Raw genomic sequence first — 14934 nt, forward strand, 5'->3', positions numbered from 1 at the left:
ACTTGTATGTATATTTGGAAAAACCACCATAAGCAGCAGTTTATTGTCGGATTATGATAATTGCCTAACAGAAAAATTTTACCATACACTGCTTAGTTTGTTCTGTAATAAACCAGAATTGATATCGGAATCTTGAACCCTTGACCCACATAAGATATCGTTCATGGGTTGTGGCAGTTTTCTCGTTATTCAATAAAAGGCATCTTCGTGTTCGTTTATTATAGTCTCCATTTATCTTATGTAACGAAATTCACATTATTCATCTATCGAATATCAGTACTGATATATAAAAACTAAGATCGCATAAAATTAGGACAATGTTGTAAAATAGTGTTGTCTAGCAATCGCTCTTGATAAATATCTTCAAATATATACTACAATAAAATAGCCTCATTGCCGTTAAATACTCTTCTACATACTTGAGTCATTTTTACTTGTTTGATTTACTCGTGACGATAATAACAACTTTCTGAAAATATTTTCCTTCTTCTGGCATGGATTTTGTCTCACAGTAATGTTACATTACACCGTTGTTTCGATCCCGTAAAAGCCCGTAATAAAAAATCTCCTTTGATCGTTCCTCTATGATAATAAATTCACTGTTTTAGTGTTTTGCTAGTTATTTTAAAATTATTGTGTTTGTAGTTCGAAATTAATTTGATTTTCAATGGAGTTCCGATTGTGCTTGCGCAAATACGATACAAACTAGGGATGGTCATGAGGCTGTCACGAATGCTGAACGGCGTTACTGTTGAAAATGAAATCTTAATTTAGGCGTTATACTGGCTAATACTGCTTTTTAGTTTTGTTACTCCCAATTAGATCTACATCTAGGCTATGGTGCAGTACGAAATCAGTGCTTTGGTTACTTTTATTTGGTATATTTGCTACTATCTTTAGATTTGATCGAAATTTTCACGATAGGAGATCTAATGTGTAGAGATTCGATACTACTAATGTAGCATTTGATGCATTCGGTATTTGCTTCTAGCAGAGACTCTTGCATGGATTTTTTTTCTTTCACTTCGTCTCGATATGATATATTATTTAGTTTATGTTCCCTTAAGATTGCCTTATGCAAAAATATTCCATCTAGAAAGCTGGTAGCTCTTATCATAATCACGGAAAAGGTAGAACTGAAAAGGTGATTTGATTAAGTTCATGGATGAGTTGCCAGCTTTCTTGATGTAACATTTCCGGTTTAAGTGAAATAGTTTCGGTAATTTATATTATGTAGAATCGGTTTCGTGTGCTAAACTGCCACACGTTCATATACTCAATTTCGCTACAAAACTTAACTTCTGTCTGTATCAGTATGTTCCTGTGTGTTTTAGACTATAAAATCTGAAAGACAACGTACGACCCAAGCTTCTCTAAATCCGTCGGAATTTTAAATATACCTTTTTTCCCTAAATAAGTTTATCATTTTGTTGAGATTACACCTATTTAAAAAACGATCAAAATAGTGCAGGATAGTAGGGCGAAGTCTTCTCTCGGCGATAGTTTGACAGGTACGCAAAGTTGTGTTTGATTGTAACACAGGTTGATTTTTTCAGTATATATTTGTATTGAGCAGCAAACTGCAGGAGTCAATGATGACACGCAAATGCTGTTTAGTTGATTTAATAAAAATAAACATAATTAAATATTTAAATCAAAACATTTGTAAGCAGTAACTAGAATAACTAAACGAAAATTATATTTTTCACATCGTGACCATTAATTGATTTGGATATGCAAATATCCACAGATTGATTTATTTGCCAATACGCACGATTGCTATTATATTCATATATTTTGACGTAATGCAAATGCTCCGAATGAGTAACAGTCTCTTTTTCAAAATTATAGTTATCTACATCCCTTTCATATTCTCACGCAAGTGTAAGAAAAATAAAAAAAGGAAAATTGAATAAGTGGTAATTAAATTGTTTGCTCAGGTAAATGGTATTATTTTTAGATTTAATTTCAAAAATAATTTAACGAAGTTTCATCTACTTCGTTTTATTCGAAGTTTCATCTTTTATGTTAGTCGAAGTTCCATCTTTTATGTTAGTCTGACACTCTAAATTATGCTCCACAAGAAAATTTCGAAAAACTCGTTGCCGTAGCAGTTTTTCTAGTGGATTTGTAGTCAGTTTGCACTCAAAATTAGCACGAAACGAAAACTAAAACAGCATAATTGTATTTTAATTTCCGTTGAGTATGCTTGCATCCGATAATAGCAGATTGAAACATGCGATGCGTAATTTTATCTCTGTGTTCAAAATAAAAATTAATGCCCCTTGACATCAGGAAACAATAGATCATTCACGAATAATCAAATTATCCCACTATTGGTTCTATAAATTGCAATTTAACTTTCACAATTTAACCAGCCATTTAGTAGACATGCGATTTTGCTGCTGCATTTAGTAACCACGAACGAATCGATAAGCGTGACGATGGAACCGTCGTTTTGTTCCGAACGATGCAGGTCATATATTTTCATTATAAATCGAGCGTAGTCACACTTGGCATATTAGCTTTCAGTTCTACACCATCAGTGTGTCGTTTCCCATTCCGGAGCATCTGCACAGCTGTTTGTTGTTGTTGTTCCCACGTATCTAACTCCAATAGTCCTCTTCCGTTAACTCCTTTCGGTCTGTCCGTCCGCGTTTAGGCCCGTTCGGTGACGCAAGCCGGCGTCGAGGCCAGGTACAGCGTCCCATTAATGGCCAACTCGTCCTCCCGGCAGTAGCCCATAATAATGCCCGTCCTGCAGTCGCCAATCAGATTCGGCATCAGCAGTGCTGCACCGGAAATGGTGACAATCGTACCGAACAGCACCAAACCGGCAGCCGGCAGTTTCTCCTGGCTAAACAGTGAGTGTGGGCTCAGCTGGATGTAGGCTAGTCCTGGAAGAATGTAGGCTAGTGGTATCGCTGCCAGTAGACCCTGCAATCATTCGGAAGAGATGGATTGGCCCACAAAAGGGGCAATTAATTGTGTGTACGCGGCTGAGCCCGAAACGGAAATCAGTCTTTCCTCTGATAGTACTCCCAGCGGCTTTGCCGTATCATGGTTATTGGAATTAATCGGATAAAGACGATAAATTTACCACAAAGCAGCTGGACTGTACTACCCTAAAAACAACCAACCATTCATGATTCATTGCACTGCACTAGAGGAACGACTGCATCGTCCGTCGCGCCTACACTTACATTCAATTCCAGCACAGGACCGAGACATTCCGTGTATGGCGACAGGATGAAGGCTGCAAACACGATAACCAGTGTGGTAGCCACCGATTTCTGGTCCTCTTCACCGGTCGCGTGGGACGGGTCCTTATCGGTATCGTACTCGACAACTTCACTGGAGTAGAATCGCTTAATTTGCGTTCGGACAATTTCCCGGGACACAAAACACTCGATGGGGAATGTCAGCAGGATCGAAATCGAGAACAGAACCCGGGCGAAATTCATCAGGTCGTCGTCCCAGCAGTAGTTCTCCAGCAGGTCACCTACGGAATAATCAGGCCTTGTATTTTCTGTTCTGTTCTGAAAACTTTCTTATTAGAAAAGTTGCAAATACCTTGCGATAGTGCTCGAAAAGTGCAGTACCCGGCGATACCGAAAAAGGCGGCCACCAGCCAGGCGCAGCCAACCGAGAGATGTGTCACCTTTACCCACCGTTCCAGGGTGGCATTCCGCATCGATTGGTACACCAGGAATGTGTTATGGTGGCACATGAAAGCTGGAAAGTGCACAGAATAAAACCGAAACAATGTTGAGCAGGATTAGTTAAAAGAAAGTTTATTTTTCCCCCAGAAGGATTTTTGTTTTAAGCTAGAGCGTAAGATGCGATACAAGGGGTATTACCGAAAGCCATTATTCCAACGGCGGGAATGAGATCCCCGTGAGCAAACCGCCACGATTCCGGCGTATCCGGTCTGAAGGGGACACACCGTCACACCCGAACGGTCGTATGCAGAGAAAGATAGGTGAAAGTTTGATTTATTTATTGCAGAGCGAATAATCAGACAACTTAGGTAGAATAGAATTAAAAAGTTGATTTACCGTATAAATTCAAACGAAAGCCGAAAGTTTCACCGGAAATGATAAAGTATCGTAATTATATTTTAGCTAACAGTTGTTTTTTATATTCGTTTTTCTAACTAGAAGAAACTTCAAAAACAATCCTTTTTGCAATGCAGGTCTCCAGTGCAAATCTTAATCAATAATCTGTACTATTTTTCAAAAATAAACTGAAATACCTTACGCATTTTGCTTTTTAAGTCATCCAGCTTTATCTTAATGAAATTTATAAATGAGGAACACAATTTTAAAAGTGAACAAAGGAGTCATCGTGCTATAATCCAAATCCAATCCAAATCCAATCCAAATCCAATCCAAATCCAATCTAAATCCAATCCAAATCCAATCCAAATCCAATCTAAATACAATCCAAATCCAATCCAAATCCAATCCAAATCCAATCCAAATCCAATCCAAATCCAATCCAAATCCAATCCAAATCCAATCCAAATCCAATTAAAATCCAATCCCAATCCAATCCAAATCCAATCCAAATCCAATCCAAATCCAATCCAAATCCAATCCAATCCAAATCCAATCCAAATCCAATCCAAATCCAATCCAAATCCAATCCAAATCCAATCCAAATCCAATCCAAATCCAATCTAAATACAATCCAAATCCAATCCAAATCCAATCCAAATCCAATCCAAATCCAATCCAAATCCAATCCAAATCCAATCCAATCCAAATCCAATCCAATTCCAATCCGAATCCAATCCAAATCCAATCCAAATCCAATCCAAATCCAATCCAAATCCAATCCAAATCCAATCCAAATCCAATCCAAATCCAATCCAAATCCAATCCAAATCCAATCCAAATCCAATCCAAATCCAATCCAAATCCAATCCAAATCCAATTAAAATCCAATCCCAATCCAATCCAAATCCAATCCAAATCCAATCCAAATCAAATCCAAATCCAATCCAAATCCAATACAAATCCAATCCAAATCCAATCCAAATCCAATCCAAATCCAATCCAAATCCAATCCAAATCCAATCCAAATCCAATCCAAATCCAATCCAATCCAATCCAAATCCAATCCAAATCCAATCCAATTCCAATCCGAATCCAATCCAAATCCAATCCAAATCCAATCCAAATCCAATCCAAATCCAATCCAAATCCAATCCAAATCCAATCCAAATCCAATCCAAATCCAATCCAAATCCAATCCAAATCCAATCCAAATCCAATCCAAATCCAATCCAAATCCAATCCAATCCAATCCAATCCAAATCCAATCCAATTCCAATCCAAATCCAATCCAAATCCAATCCAAATCCAATCCAAATCCAATCCAAATCCAATCCAAATCCAATCCAAATCCATTCCAAATCCAATCCAAATCCAATCCAAATCCAATCCAAATCCAATCCAAATCCAATCCAAATCCAATCCAAATCCAATCCAAATCCAATCCAAATCCAATCCAAATCCAATCCAAATCCAATCCAAATCCAATCCAAATCCAATCCAAATCCAATCCAAATCCAATCCAAATCCAATCCAAATCCAATCCAAATCCAATCCAAATCCAATCCAAATCCAATCCAAATCCAATCCAAATCCAATCCAAATCCAATCCAAATCCAATCCAAATCCAATCCAAATCCAATCCAAATCCAATCCAAATCCAATCCAAATCCAATCCAAATCCAATCCAAATCCAATCCAAATCCAATCCAAATCAAATCCAAATCCAATCCAAATCCAATACAAATCCAATCCAAATCCAATCCAAATTCAATCCAATTCCGAATCCAAATCCAATACAAATCCAATCCAAATTCAATCCAATCCCAATCCCAATCCAAATCCAATCCAAATCCAATCCAAATCCAATACGAATCTAATACAAATCCAATCCAAATTTAATCCAAATCCAAATCCAATCTAAATCCAATCAAATTTAATCCAAATCCAATCCAAATCCAATCCAAATCCAATCCAAATCCAATCCAAATCCAATCCAAATCCAATCCAAATCCAATTCAAATCCAATCCAAATCCAATCCAAATCCAATCCAAATCCAATCCAAATCCAATCCAAATCCAATCCAAATCCAATCCAAATCCAATCCAAATCCAATCCAAATCCAATCCAAATCCAATCCAAATCCAATCCAAATCCAATCCAAATCCAATCCAATCCAATCCAATCCAAATCCAATCCAATTCTAATCCAAATCCAATCCAAATCCAATCCAAATCCAATCCAAATCCAATCCAAATCCAATCCAAATCCAATCCAAATCCAATCCAAATCCAATCCAAATCCAATCCAAATCCAATCCAAATCCAATCCAAATCCAATCCAAATCCAATCCAAATCCAATCCAAATCCAATCCAAATCCAATCCAAATCCAATCCAAATCCAATCCAAATCCAATCCAAATCCAATCCAAATCCAATCCAAATCCAATCCAAATCCAATCCAAATCCAATCCAAATCCAATCCAAATCCAATCCAAATCCAATCCAAATCCAATCCAAATCCAATCCAAATCCAATCCAAATCCAATCCAAATTCAATCCAAATCCAATCCAAATCCAATCCAAATCCAATCCAAATCAAATCCAAATCCAATCCAAATCCAATACAAATCCAATCCAAATCCAATCCAAATTCAATCCAATTCCGAATCCAAATCCAATACAAATCCAATCCAAATTCAATCCAATCCCAATCCCAATCCAAATCCAATCCAAATCCAATACGAATCTAATACAAATCCAATCCAAATTTAATCCAAATCCAATCTAAATCCAATCAAATTTAATCCAAATCCAATCCAAATCCAATCCAAATCCAATCCAAATCCAATCCAAATCCAATCCAAATCCAATCCAAATCCAATTCAAATCCAATCCAAATCCAATCCAAATCCAATCCAAATCCAATCCAAATCCAATCTAAATCAAATCCAAATCCAATCCAAATCCAATCCAAATCCAATCCAAATCCAATTCAAATCCAATCCAAATCCAATCCAAATCCAATCCAAATCCAATCCAAATCCAATCCAAATCCAATCCAAATCCAATCCAAATCCAATCCAAATCCAATCCAAATCCAATCCAAATCCAATCCAATCCAAATCCAATCCAATCCAAATCCAATCCAATTCCAATCCGAATCCAGTCCAAATGCAATCCAAATCCAATCCAAATCCAATACAAATCCAATCCAAATCCAATCCAATCCCAATCCCAATCCAAATCCAATCCAAATCCAATCCAAATCCAATCCAAATCCAATCCAAATCCAATCCAAATCCAATCCAAATCCATTCCAAATCCAATCCAAATCCAATCCAAATCCAATCCAAATCCAATCCAAATCCATTCCAAATCCAATCCAAATCCAATCCAAATCCAATCCATATCCAATCCAAATCCAATCCAAATCCAATCCAAATCCAATCCAAATCCAATCCAAATCAAATCCAAATCAAATCCAAATCCAATCCAAATCCCAATCCAAATCCAATCCAAATCCAATCCAAATCCAATCCAATCCAAATCCAATCCAAATCCAATCCAAATCCTATCCAAATCCAATCCAAAAACAATCCAAAACCAATCCATATCCAATCCAAATCCAATCCAAAAACAATCCAAATCCAATCCAAATCCAATCCAAATCCAATCCAAATCCAATCCAAATCCAATCCAAATCCAATTCAAATCCAATTCAAATCCAATCCAATTCCAATCCAATCCAAATCCAATCCAAATCCAATCCAAATCCAATCCAAATCCAATCCAAATCCAATCCAAATCCAATCCAAATCCAATCCAAATCCAATCCAAATCCAATCCAAATCCAATCCAAATGCAATCCAAATCCAATCCAAATCCATACCGAATCCAGTCCAAATCCAATCCAAATCCAATCCAAATCCAATCCAAATCTGCTCTGAAAAGTGCTTCTACTGCAAAACATCGCTCGGCCTCATACTGCCAAAGTTGTTAAAACTTACATAAAAATGCTCACATGAGATGTCCTGCCTCACCAACCATATTCTCTGGATATTCTGTCGTTCAATTATTACTTATTCGATTGGCATTGTTTTGAATGGTTTATTATTTATTTTTGACGTTGGACTAACGTCTATATCGAAGTTAGGCGCCTAAAATTAGTAATTCAACCAGGGAAAAGTGGTCAGGTTTTGAGCCTTTATATATCAGTAATTTCTTTTCAAAATATCGAGGCTTTGGCATCAACCGATCAGAAGTTTTTCTACGGTTAAATTTATGTAACACAAACAACCTACTGACACACTATTAAAAATTGGTATATAACATCGATTGTCATAATAAGCCTTTTGATTGTAAATAATTATTAAAATCATTTGACATCATTGGAATACAATTTATTCTAAGATATGTGGAAATGCTTCAAAGCTTTAACTACGACCTCCGAATAAGAAAAATAAATCATTTTTTTCCTAAACCACAAAAAAATCTTAATAAATGCTAAATTAAAAACAGGTATTTATTAAGATTTTTTTTGTAGTAAGTAAAAAATTTACGGTTTATATCTTTTCCATCTATTCCCTACAATTCATTCTCATACAGATTTGTTTTACAACCAATGCACACTGTTTCCAAAGCTGCAAAAACGTAAATTGTTCTACATGTTGTAGGAGTTGTAATTTTGTGATTAATCCACTTAACAGTGAGAAACAAATTTCACTTTGCTCATATTGGAATATAAAAATCTGCTTCGGCAAAGTTATGGCACATTTTGAAAGAAACAACTCCGGAGTGATTCGCGTTTAGGGCGCAACCAACAAAATGTAAACAAATCGTTTTATTACACCAATGGTTTCGAAAAACCTCACACAGTTCATGGCAAGAACCCTTTCTTTTGTATAAATCGATAAAATTATTTAAATCAAGTTTTTAGTCAAGGGCAACAAAACAGTTTACCTAAAACAAAACATACTTTGGATCTAGACCCTTTACATTGTTTTGAAACAACGGGATTACTTGCGAAATGTTCCGTAAACAGGGGCGCAACTAAAAAAAATATAAACAAGGCGAAAAAAAGGTGGGCGTATCTCGTTGACAGAATGTTTTAAGGCGAAATAGAGGTGGGCGAATCTCGTTGTCAGAATGATTTAAGACTCATTTGAAAAGGATTAGAAGAAAAGCGCAGATTTTAGCCATAAATGCACAAATTTAATGTAGTATTGTTATGAAACTATAAGACAGTGTTATTTTACGTCGATTTTTGGTATTGATGTCAATGTTAGTCACTTCCTTTTAATTACGATTTGAAAATGTACTTGCAAATTTTCAAACTGATATTCCCCAATGTTTATCTTTTGCCAGTTGCGCCCTTATCGCAAATCACTTCGGAACTTTGTTGAAGACATTATACGTCTTTCGTATTCAAATGGACTTCTGTGGAGTTTTCTATAGATCACCCTAAAAAATCGATTGTTTTGATTTAACATTTTATAGTGATTTTCTACAATTTTTCAATGTTCTACAATATTGTTTGCTATAAATAAACCAACAATTTCTTTGAAGAAAGTTCATTTTTATCTCACATACTTCTTTGGCAATTGACGAATTTCACTTAAACAATGCAATTAGTGTTAAATTAATTGCTTTTTACTCCAATAAAAATTGATTTTGGAGTCGTAGTGTCTTCAGCAAAGCTTTTTTGTTAATAATTCTTCATTTTGTAAAAGTTAGAGTTCTGTGATTCCCTGCTGCACACATTGTCTGCCTCAATGAACGGAAATAAGTTTGGTGTCTTGTTTCTTATAGCATGGGCTACAACTTTGCGGAACAAAGTGAATTTTTATATGCGAAATGTAAAAAGTAAAAATCGTTTCTCAATTTTAGATGAATTAACCACAAAATTGCAACTTCTATAAAATAAAAATAGATAATGGAACAACTTAGCTGAAGACATTACGCCTCTAAAATTAAGTTTTCTGGGGCAAAATAATTTCGATCACGTTTTTGCAGCTTTCGAAACAGTTTGCAATGGTTTCTGAACTAATATCTCAAGTAACATTTCAAGTTTTGAAGCGTATTACAAGTAGCAAATAAGTTTCGAGAGAGTCTTCAAGAGTATCATTAAACCTAATTGTTACTTGGGATGTCAATATCAAAACATCAACACTATTTGTGAGTATCTATATAAAATTCATCCATGAAAAATACTTAGTTTACGAAGTCAAACACCTACATAAGCTTTTTTGCACATATGTAAATTGTGGGTAATCGCTCAGAAAACTGTGACTTTTTTTTCAGCGTATGCGTAATGTTAATAAGGATTTCCAGCTTAACATGTTCACGAAATGAATTGGTTATATTTCTTGAGAATGAAGTTTCTAACAAAATGATAACGTAAATGAATATTGAAGACAAGCTCATAAATTTTCAATAAAATGTGTTGCATTTCGGTCAAATAAATAGTTAATTTATGATCATGGTCTCGCTTGAAAGCGAGCCCAAAGCGATTCGGAAGTACTAACGATGGTTTGTTATATCGGAAGGGCTTTACGCGCTGCCGCAACTCAGAAGCGAAACCCAAACGATATATACGCAATATACTTACACGACACTGTAATCCCCCGCCAGTAGTTTGTAGATCACCGCAATCAAGATGATGATTACGCAGGCCAGACTGAGGAAGCTCGCCTTCGCCAGCCGGGAGACGTTCTTGTACAGACAGAGCGGTATTATCACGAACACGGTGACGACCAGGACCACACCGAAGCGCACCGCTCCCATCGAGTTGCCCCAGGACGGCACAAATCGTACCAGCACCTTGGAAAGCGTGTCACCGACGACAACGTTGTACGATATCATCGCTTGTCACAGGACCATGGGAAAAATAGAGAGATATAAAGCAATAGGAACAACTGTTAGATGCTATCTGCTGTCTAGGCGACTAGAGGGTTAAACGTGTTGGTTGCTGGGGGTGAAACTGACCCCGTGGTATCTACCGCTAAATACTCTCCTCCCCTCCCCACGGTAGACTAAGTGTTCAGCGGGGGGTATCGTTCGCTGTGTCAGGGTTTAATTGAATTAGAAATGGGTTGAAACCAAAAGTTCGTAATCTGAGAAACGCCCCCGGTGGAGTCGAAATTAAATGTAATTATATCGCTTCAAATAGTTTTTCTTTCATTAGGCGGTGTATAACCTTTTGAAAAAAAAAAAAGTGGATTGACTTTAATTAGCTTGGTGATGAGTTTACAGCAGCAAATAAATTGGAATTGGTTTTTTGGTTTTTACATTTTTACATAGCTTCAAACATCACAAAAGTTATTGATTTATAAAATCTCAAGACTATTTACTAATGTCTGTCTGTGAATAAAACGATTCGATGCTAAAAGCATAATTTTCACATATACTGTAAAGAAAACAGAAGTACAGCGGAAGTTTGTGGTAGTTTGAAGTGGCTTTTCAGGCCCCATCATAAGCAAGAGGCTAGCATGCAATGTGAAGGTTGAACCCGCGGAAAACATTTACATCCTGCTGATCCCACAGCTGACTATCGGGAAACAAAGAATGTGAGCTCTTGTTGGAAAAGTTCATCGGTGGATACAATTCGTAGAATTTCCATAGCTTCACACTGGAATGAATCAGTAGATACGTAGATGAGTTTGAGCTTCAGCATAGAAACTTACCGAGAAAAGGGTACATAAATTGGAGCAGCGACAGAAGATAGTAGCCGCCTTTTCCGTAGGCGGCTTCCATTACACCGGGATAGCTGAACCGTCCACTCAGATGACCACATCGCACCTGTCGGATTGTAGGGCATGGAAAAGAAAACGTAATTTGAAAAGGAAATTGTTTAAAGCTTTACTACGATTCTCGCTGGAATAATCTGAAAGATGTTTGCATTATTTCGTATTCCTGTTTATTTTCTTTCTGTTTATTCAGACTGAAAAGAAAACTTTTCTAGCTCTCACTTTCATACTACTTTCGATATTATCTATCATAATATTTTGAAATAATTTCAAACCCACTTTAAATGCAAGCGCAGCAAATCCAGCAGAGCCTTTGTTCGTGAATCTAGAGTCGGTTTTGCCCATTATCTTCGACCACGGAACAAAAGACAAATAGACAGTCGAGAGAGTACATAAAGTTGTTTATTCTTTAGCCCGGAAGTTTAAATTACTAATTTGGGCTGTTAAGGAGCATAGTAACAGTCTAAACCAACAGTGGAATGTCGATGTTCATTTTAACTGGGGCGAGTAAACTTCAAGTCGCCAAATTATCCAGTGGGTTTTCGGTAAACTTTCTTCCTGGGTGTCTTTTTGGTATTAAATACAGTTGCGCCTTTTTACAACGACAATCTGCTGGAAATGAAATTGTGAGTTTTTGTCTTTAATTTTCAAGTAACTGCCGTATTCTGTGGCGCACCTTGTATCAAAGACAATGATATTATTTTGGAGTTATTTTAAATTTTCATTATGATTAGATAAAATATTTCATATTCCAAGCTTCTTATTTTTTAAAATATTTTTTAAACTTTGAAAACTTGCAAGCATTAAGCCTCCTGAATATGATATTCGCAGTTTGGTAATTTTGGCCGCTTTTCTTAATGGGGATGGTCTTATGTGTAATGATCGGATCGCAGTAAGTCGCGACCGCGAAAAGTCGAAACTTTTTACACGCAATGCACACTGGGAAAAATGAACCCAAATTCTCACTAATTAGAAGCCGCTGGGCTGGCAACTTGGAGTATAGCATTTCTTATGTAAAATTGATTAGGAAATCGATTGGTAATGGTGTCATTCTGGGAAGGGCACGGGAAATGGTCTATTTTGCCCCTTTTCACCCTAATTTTGCGTATTTTTGGAAATATAGACCCTTTCCCGTGCTCTGCAAAGCAAAGCAAAGCCTTGGTGCTACATTCCGATTCGGAACTCGACCTTCTGTTTATTATACACAGACTTCGCAGCCAACTGTTAAGTATACAGGACAATTGCGGGGCCAGCGCTACGATCCTACTAACACTAACAGTCTCTCCCGAGCAGAGACTCGAACCTACGACAACTGGCTTGTAAGGCCAGCATCGTACCTCGAGACCAGCTGGGAGGTCCCTGCATAGAATGAAAATATCAGCAATCGATTTATTGACCAATTTTACATGAGAAATACTAGATTTCAGGTGGCCAGCCTAGCGGCTTCTAATTAGTGGGAATTTCGGTTCATTTTTTTCCCGTTGTAATCTTGGGGGCCATCCACGTGGACAGCTTGGCGGGGGGGGGGATGTGTAATGTCCACGGTCCTTACAGAAAAAAAAAGAATTTATATGGGTATTTGTCCAGGGAGGGGGGGGGGGGGTAATCGTCAAAAATCTGTCCACGTGGTATGTGGATGGCCCCTTGCGAGTTTTCTTTTAAATTGGCTTAATCTGGCGGGTGGTCCACTATAGGACTATATGGTTAATTTACCCCAAATTCCATTTTATATCACAATATTAAACAGTTTTTCGTCAAGGTGGTCCACTGAGCGAAGTGGTTCATCCATGGTTGGGTAAATTAACCCACAGTGGACCCCTTCGCTATACTGGACTCAGATCAGATTAACTCAATTTCTCTTAACATTAAGTTTGAGTTTATGAAAATATCTCGTGATTTCGATGTAGATTGGCTGGACAAATTTTTTTCTGATGAAAGTTTTTTGGAAACCCCTCGAGATTTCGTAAAAAGTGAAATACTGACGAGGCGTTCATTATAAGAAAGGGGTCCACTATAGGGTAATTTTCCTTGGTTCTACCCTATATGATTAAGAGACACATTGTAAAAGCACTGCGTTGGATAGAACTATCTTGGATGGATCACTTCTTTCAGTGGACCACCCAACACTGTTTCCAAGGCTGCAAAAACGAGGTTGAAATTATTTCAACCCTTAGAAATACATTTTAGCAACAGTGTTTTTAGTAGATTTGTTCTATTAATTTTTCTCCATGTTATATAAGTTGGCAGATATCTCTTGTTTCCGACGGTCTAAAACGACGCGGTTTTTAGCAAACTTTTCCTGAAGATCAAGAGCTTCTGGATGTTTCACATATTAGTACGGAACTTGCGGAAGTTTCAATTTTGTGATTAATCCACTTAACAGCAGTGTCGCAAAGCACACTCGCTCCAGCTGCTTGGCGGGCCCTCCTGAGTGCGTATTATCAGCTATACACGCAGTGGAGTTTACTCCAAGCAACCCATGCACACGCTGGATTTCTATTTCATTTGCTCCGCGCGCACGTGGAGCATCATAGCAGCCACTCCGACCGCCTCGCGCTCCGACGTGAGCTGCAGGCATATGCCTCGCTCCGGAGCGCTCCGCGGAGCGTCACACAGCTTGTGTTTGCTGCAATTAGTTATCCTTTTCGCGAATGAAATTGCAAACGAAACTGGTGGGATAGGACTTAGTAGTAATGTTCCTTATCATTAAATACATTTATGACAATAAAATCAAGGATTAAACGGGAATATTTTTTTATTCACAGAACTATATAGAAACCACGTTATAAGAAGCAGAAGAGGCTGGGTTTTTGCTTTTACTTTTAATAGTCAGTTATGTAATCTTAGCACACTTCCCGCGGCGAAAAATTAGTATCTACCTCGATAAACGAAATTTAAACGTTGACCAACTAGTCACAAACCTTATTTGCACAAGCTGTACAACGTGTTTAACAGTTTTTGTTTCGAAATTCGAAGAACAAATGGTAAACTCTGATCAAAGTTTAAATGTCAGGTGATGTCAGTGGTGAATGGGTTGATGCAAATAATAAAAAGTGCAGTTTAAGCAAAAAACATTTTTCGAAAGGTGAGTCTTTTCACTTGTTGGGGAGGTTATAACGCAATTTAG

General features: G+C 37.2%; 1 protein-coding gene across 2 annotated transcripts in view; it reads right to left on the reverse strand.

The window, feature by feature from the left end:
• Positions 1-210: 210 nt before the first annotated feature.
• LOC129721638 (putative sodium-coupled neutral amino acid transporter 11) overlaps positions 211-14934 on the reverse strand; it is a 105143-nt gene continuing 90419 nt past the window's right edge. For both annotated transcript variants that reach the window (XM_055674426.1, XM_055674425.1), the window contains 6 exons: positions 11745-11859; positions 10670-10925; positions 3861-3931; positions 3574-3735; positions 3204-3502; positions 211-2937 (listed from right to left, as the gene is read on the reverse strand). In XM_055674426.1, the coding sequence (XP_055530401.1) occupies positions 2659-2937; positions 3204-3502; positions 3574-3735; positions 3861-3931; positions 10670-10925; positions 11745-11859 (1182 nt within the window). In that variant the 3' untranslated portion in view covers positions 211-2658. The remainder of the gene's footprint in view (positions 2938-3203; positions 3503-3573; positions 3736-3860; positions 3932-10669; positions 10926-11744; positions 11860-14934) is intronic.

Source organism: Wyeomyia smithii, chromosome 2 (genome assembly GCF_029784165.1).
Source record: "Wyeomyia smithii strain HCP4-BCI-WySm-NY-G18 chromosome 2, ASM2978416v1, whole genome shotgun sequence".
NCBI lineage: Eukaryota > Metazoa > Arthropoda > Insecta > Diptera > Culicidae > Wyeomyia > Wyeomyia smithii.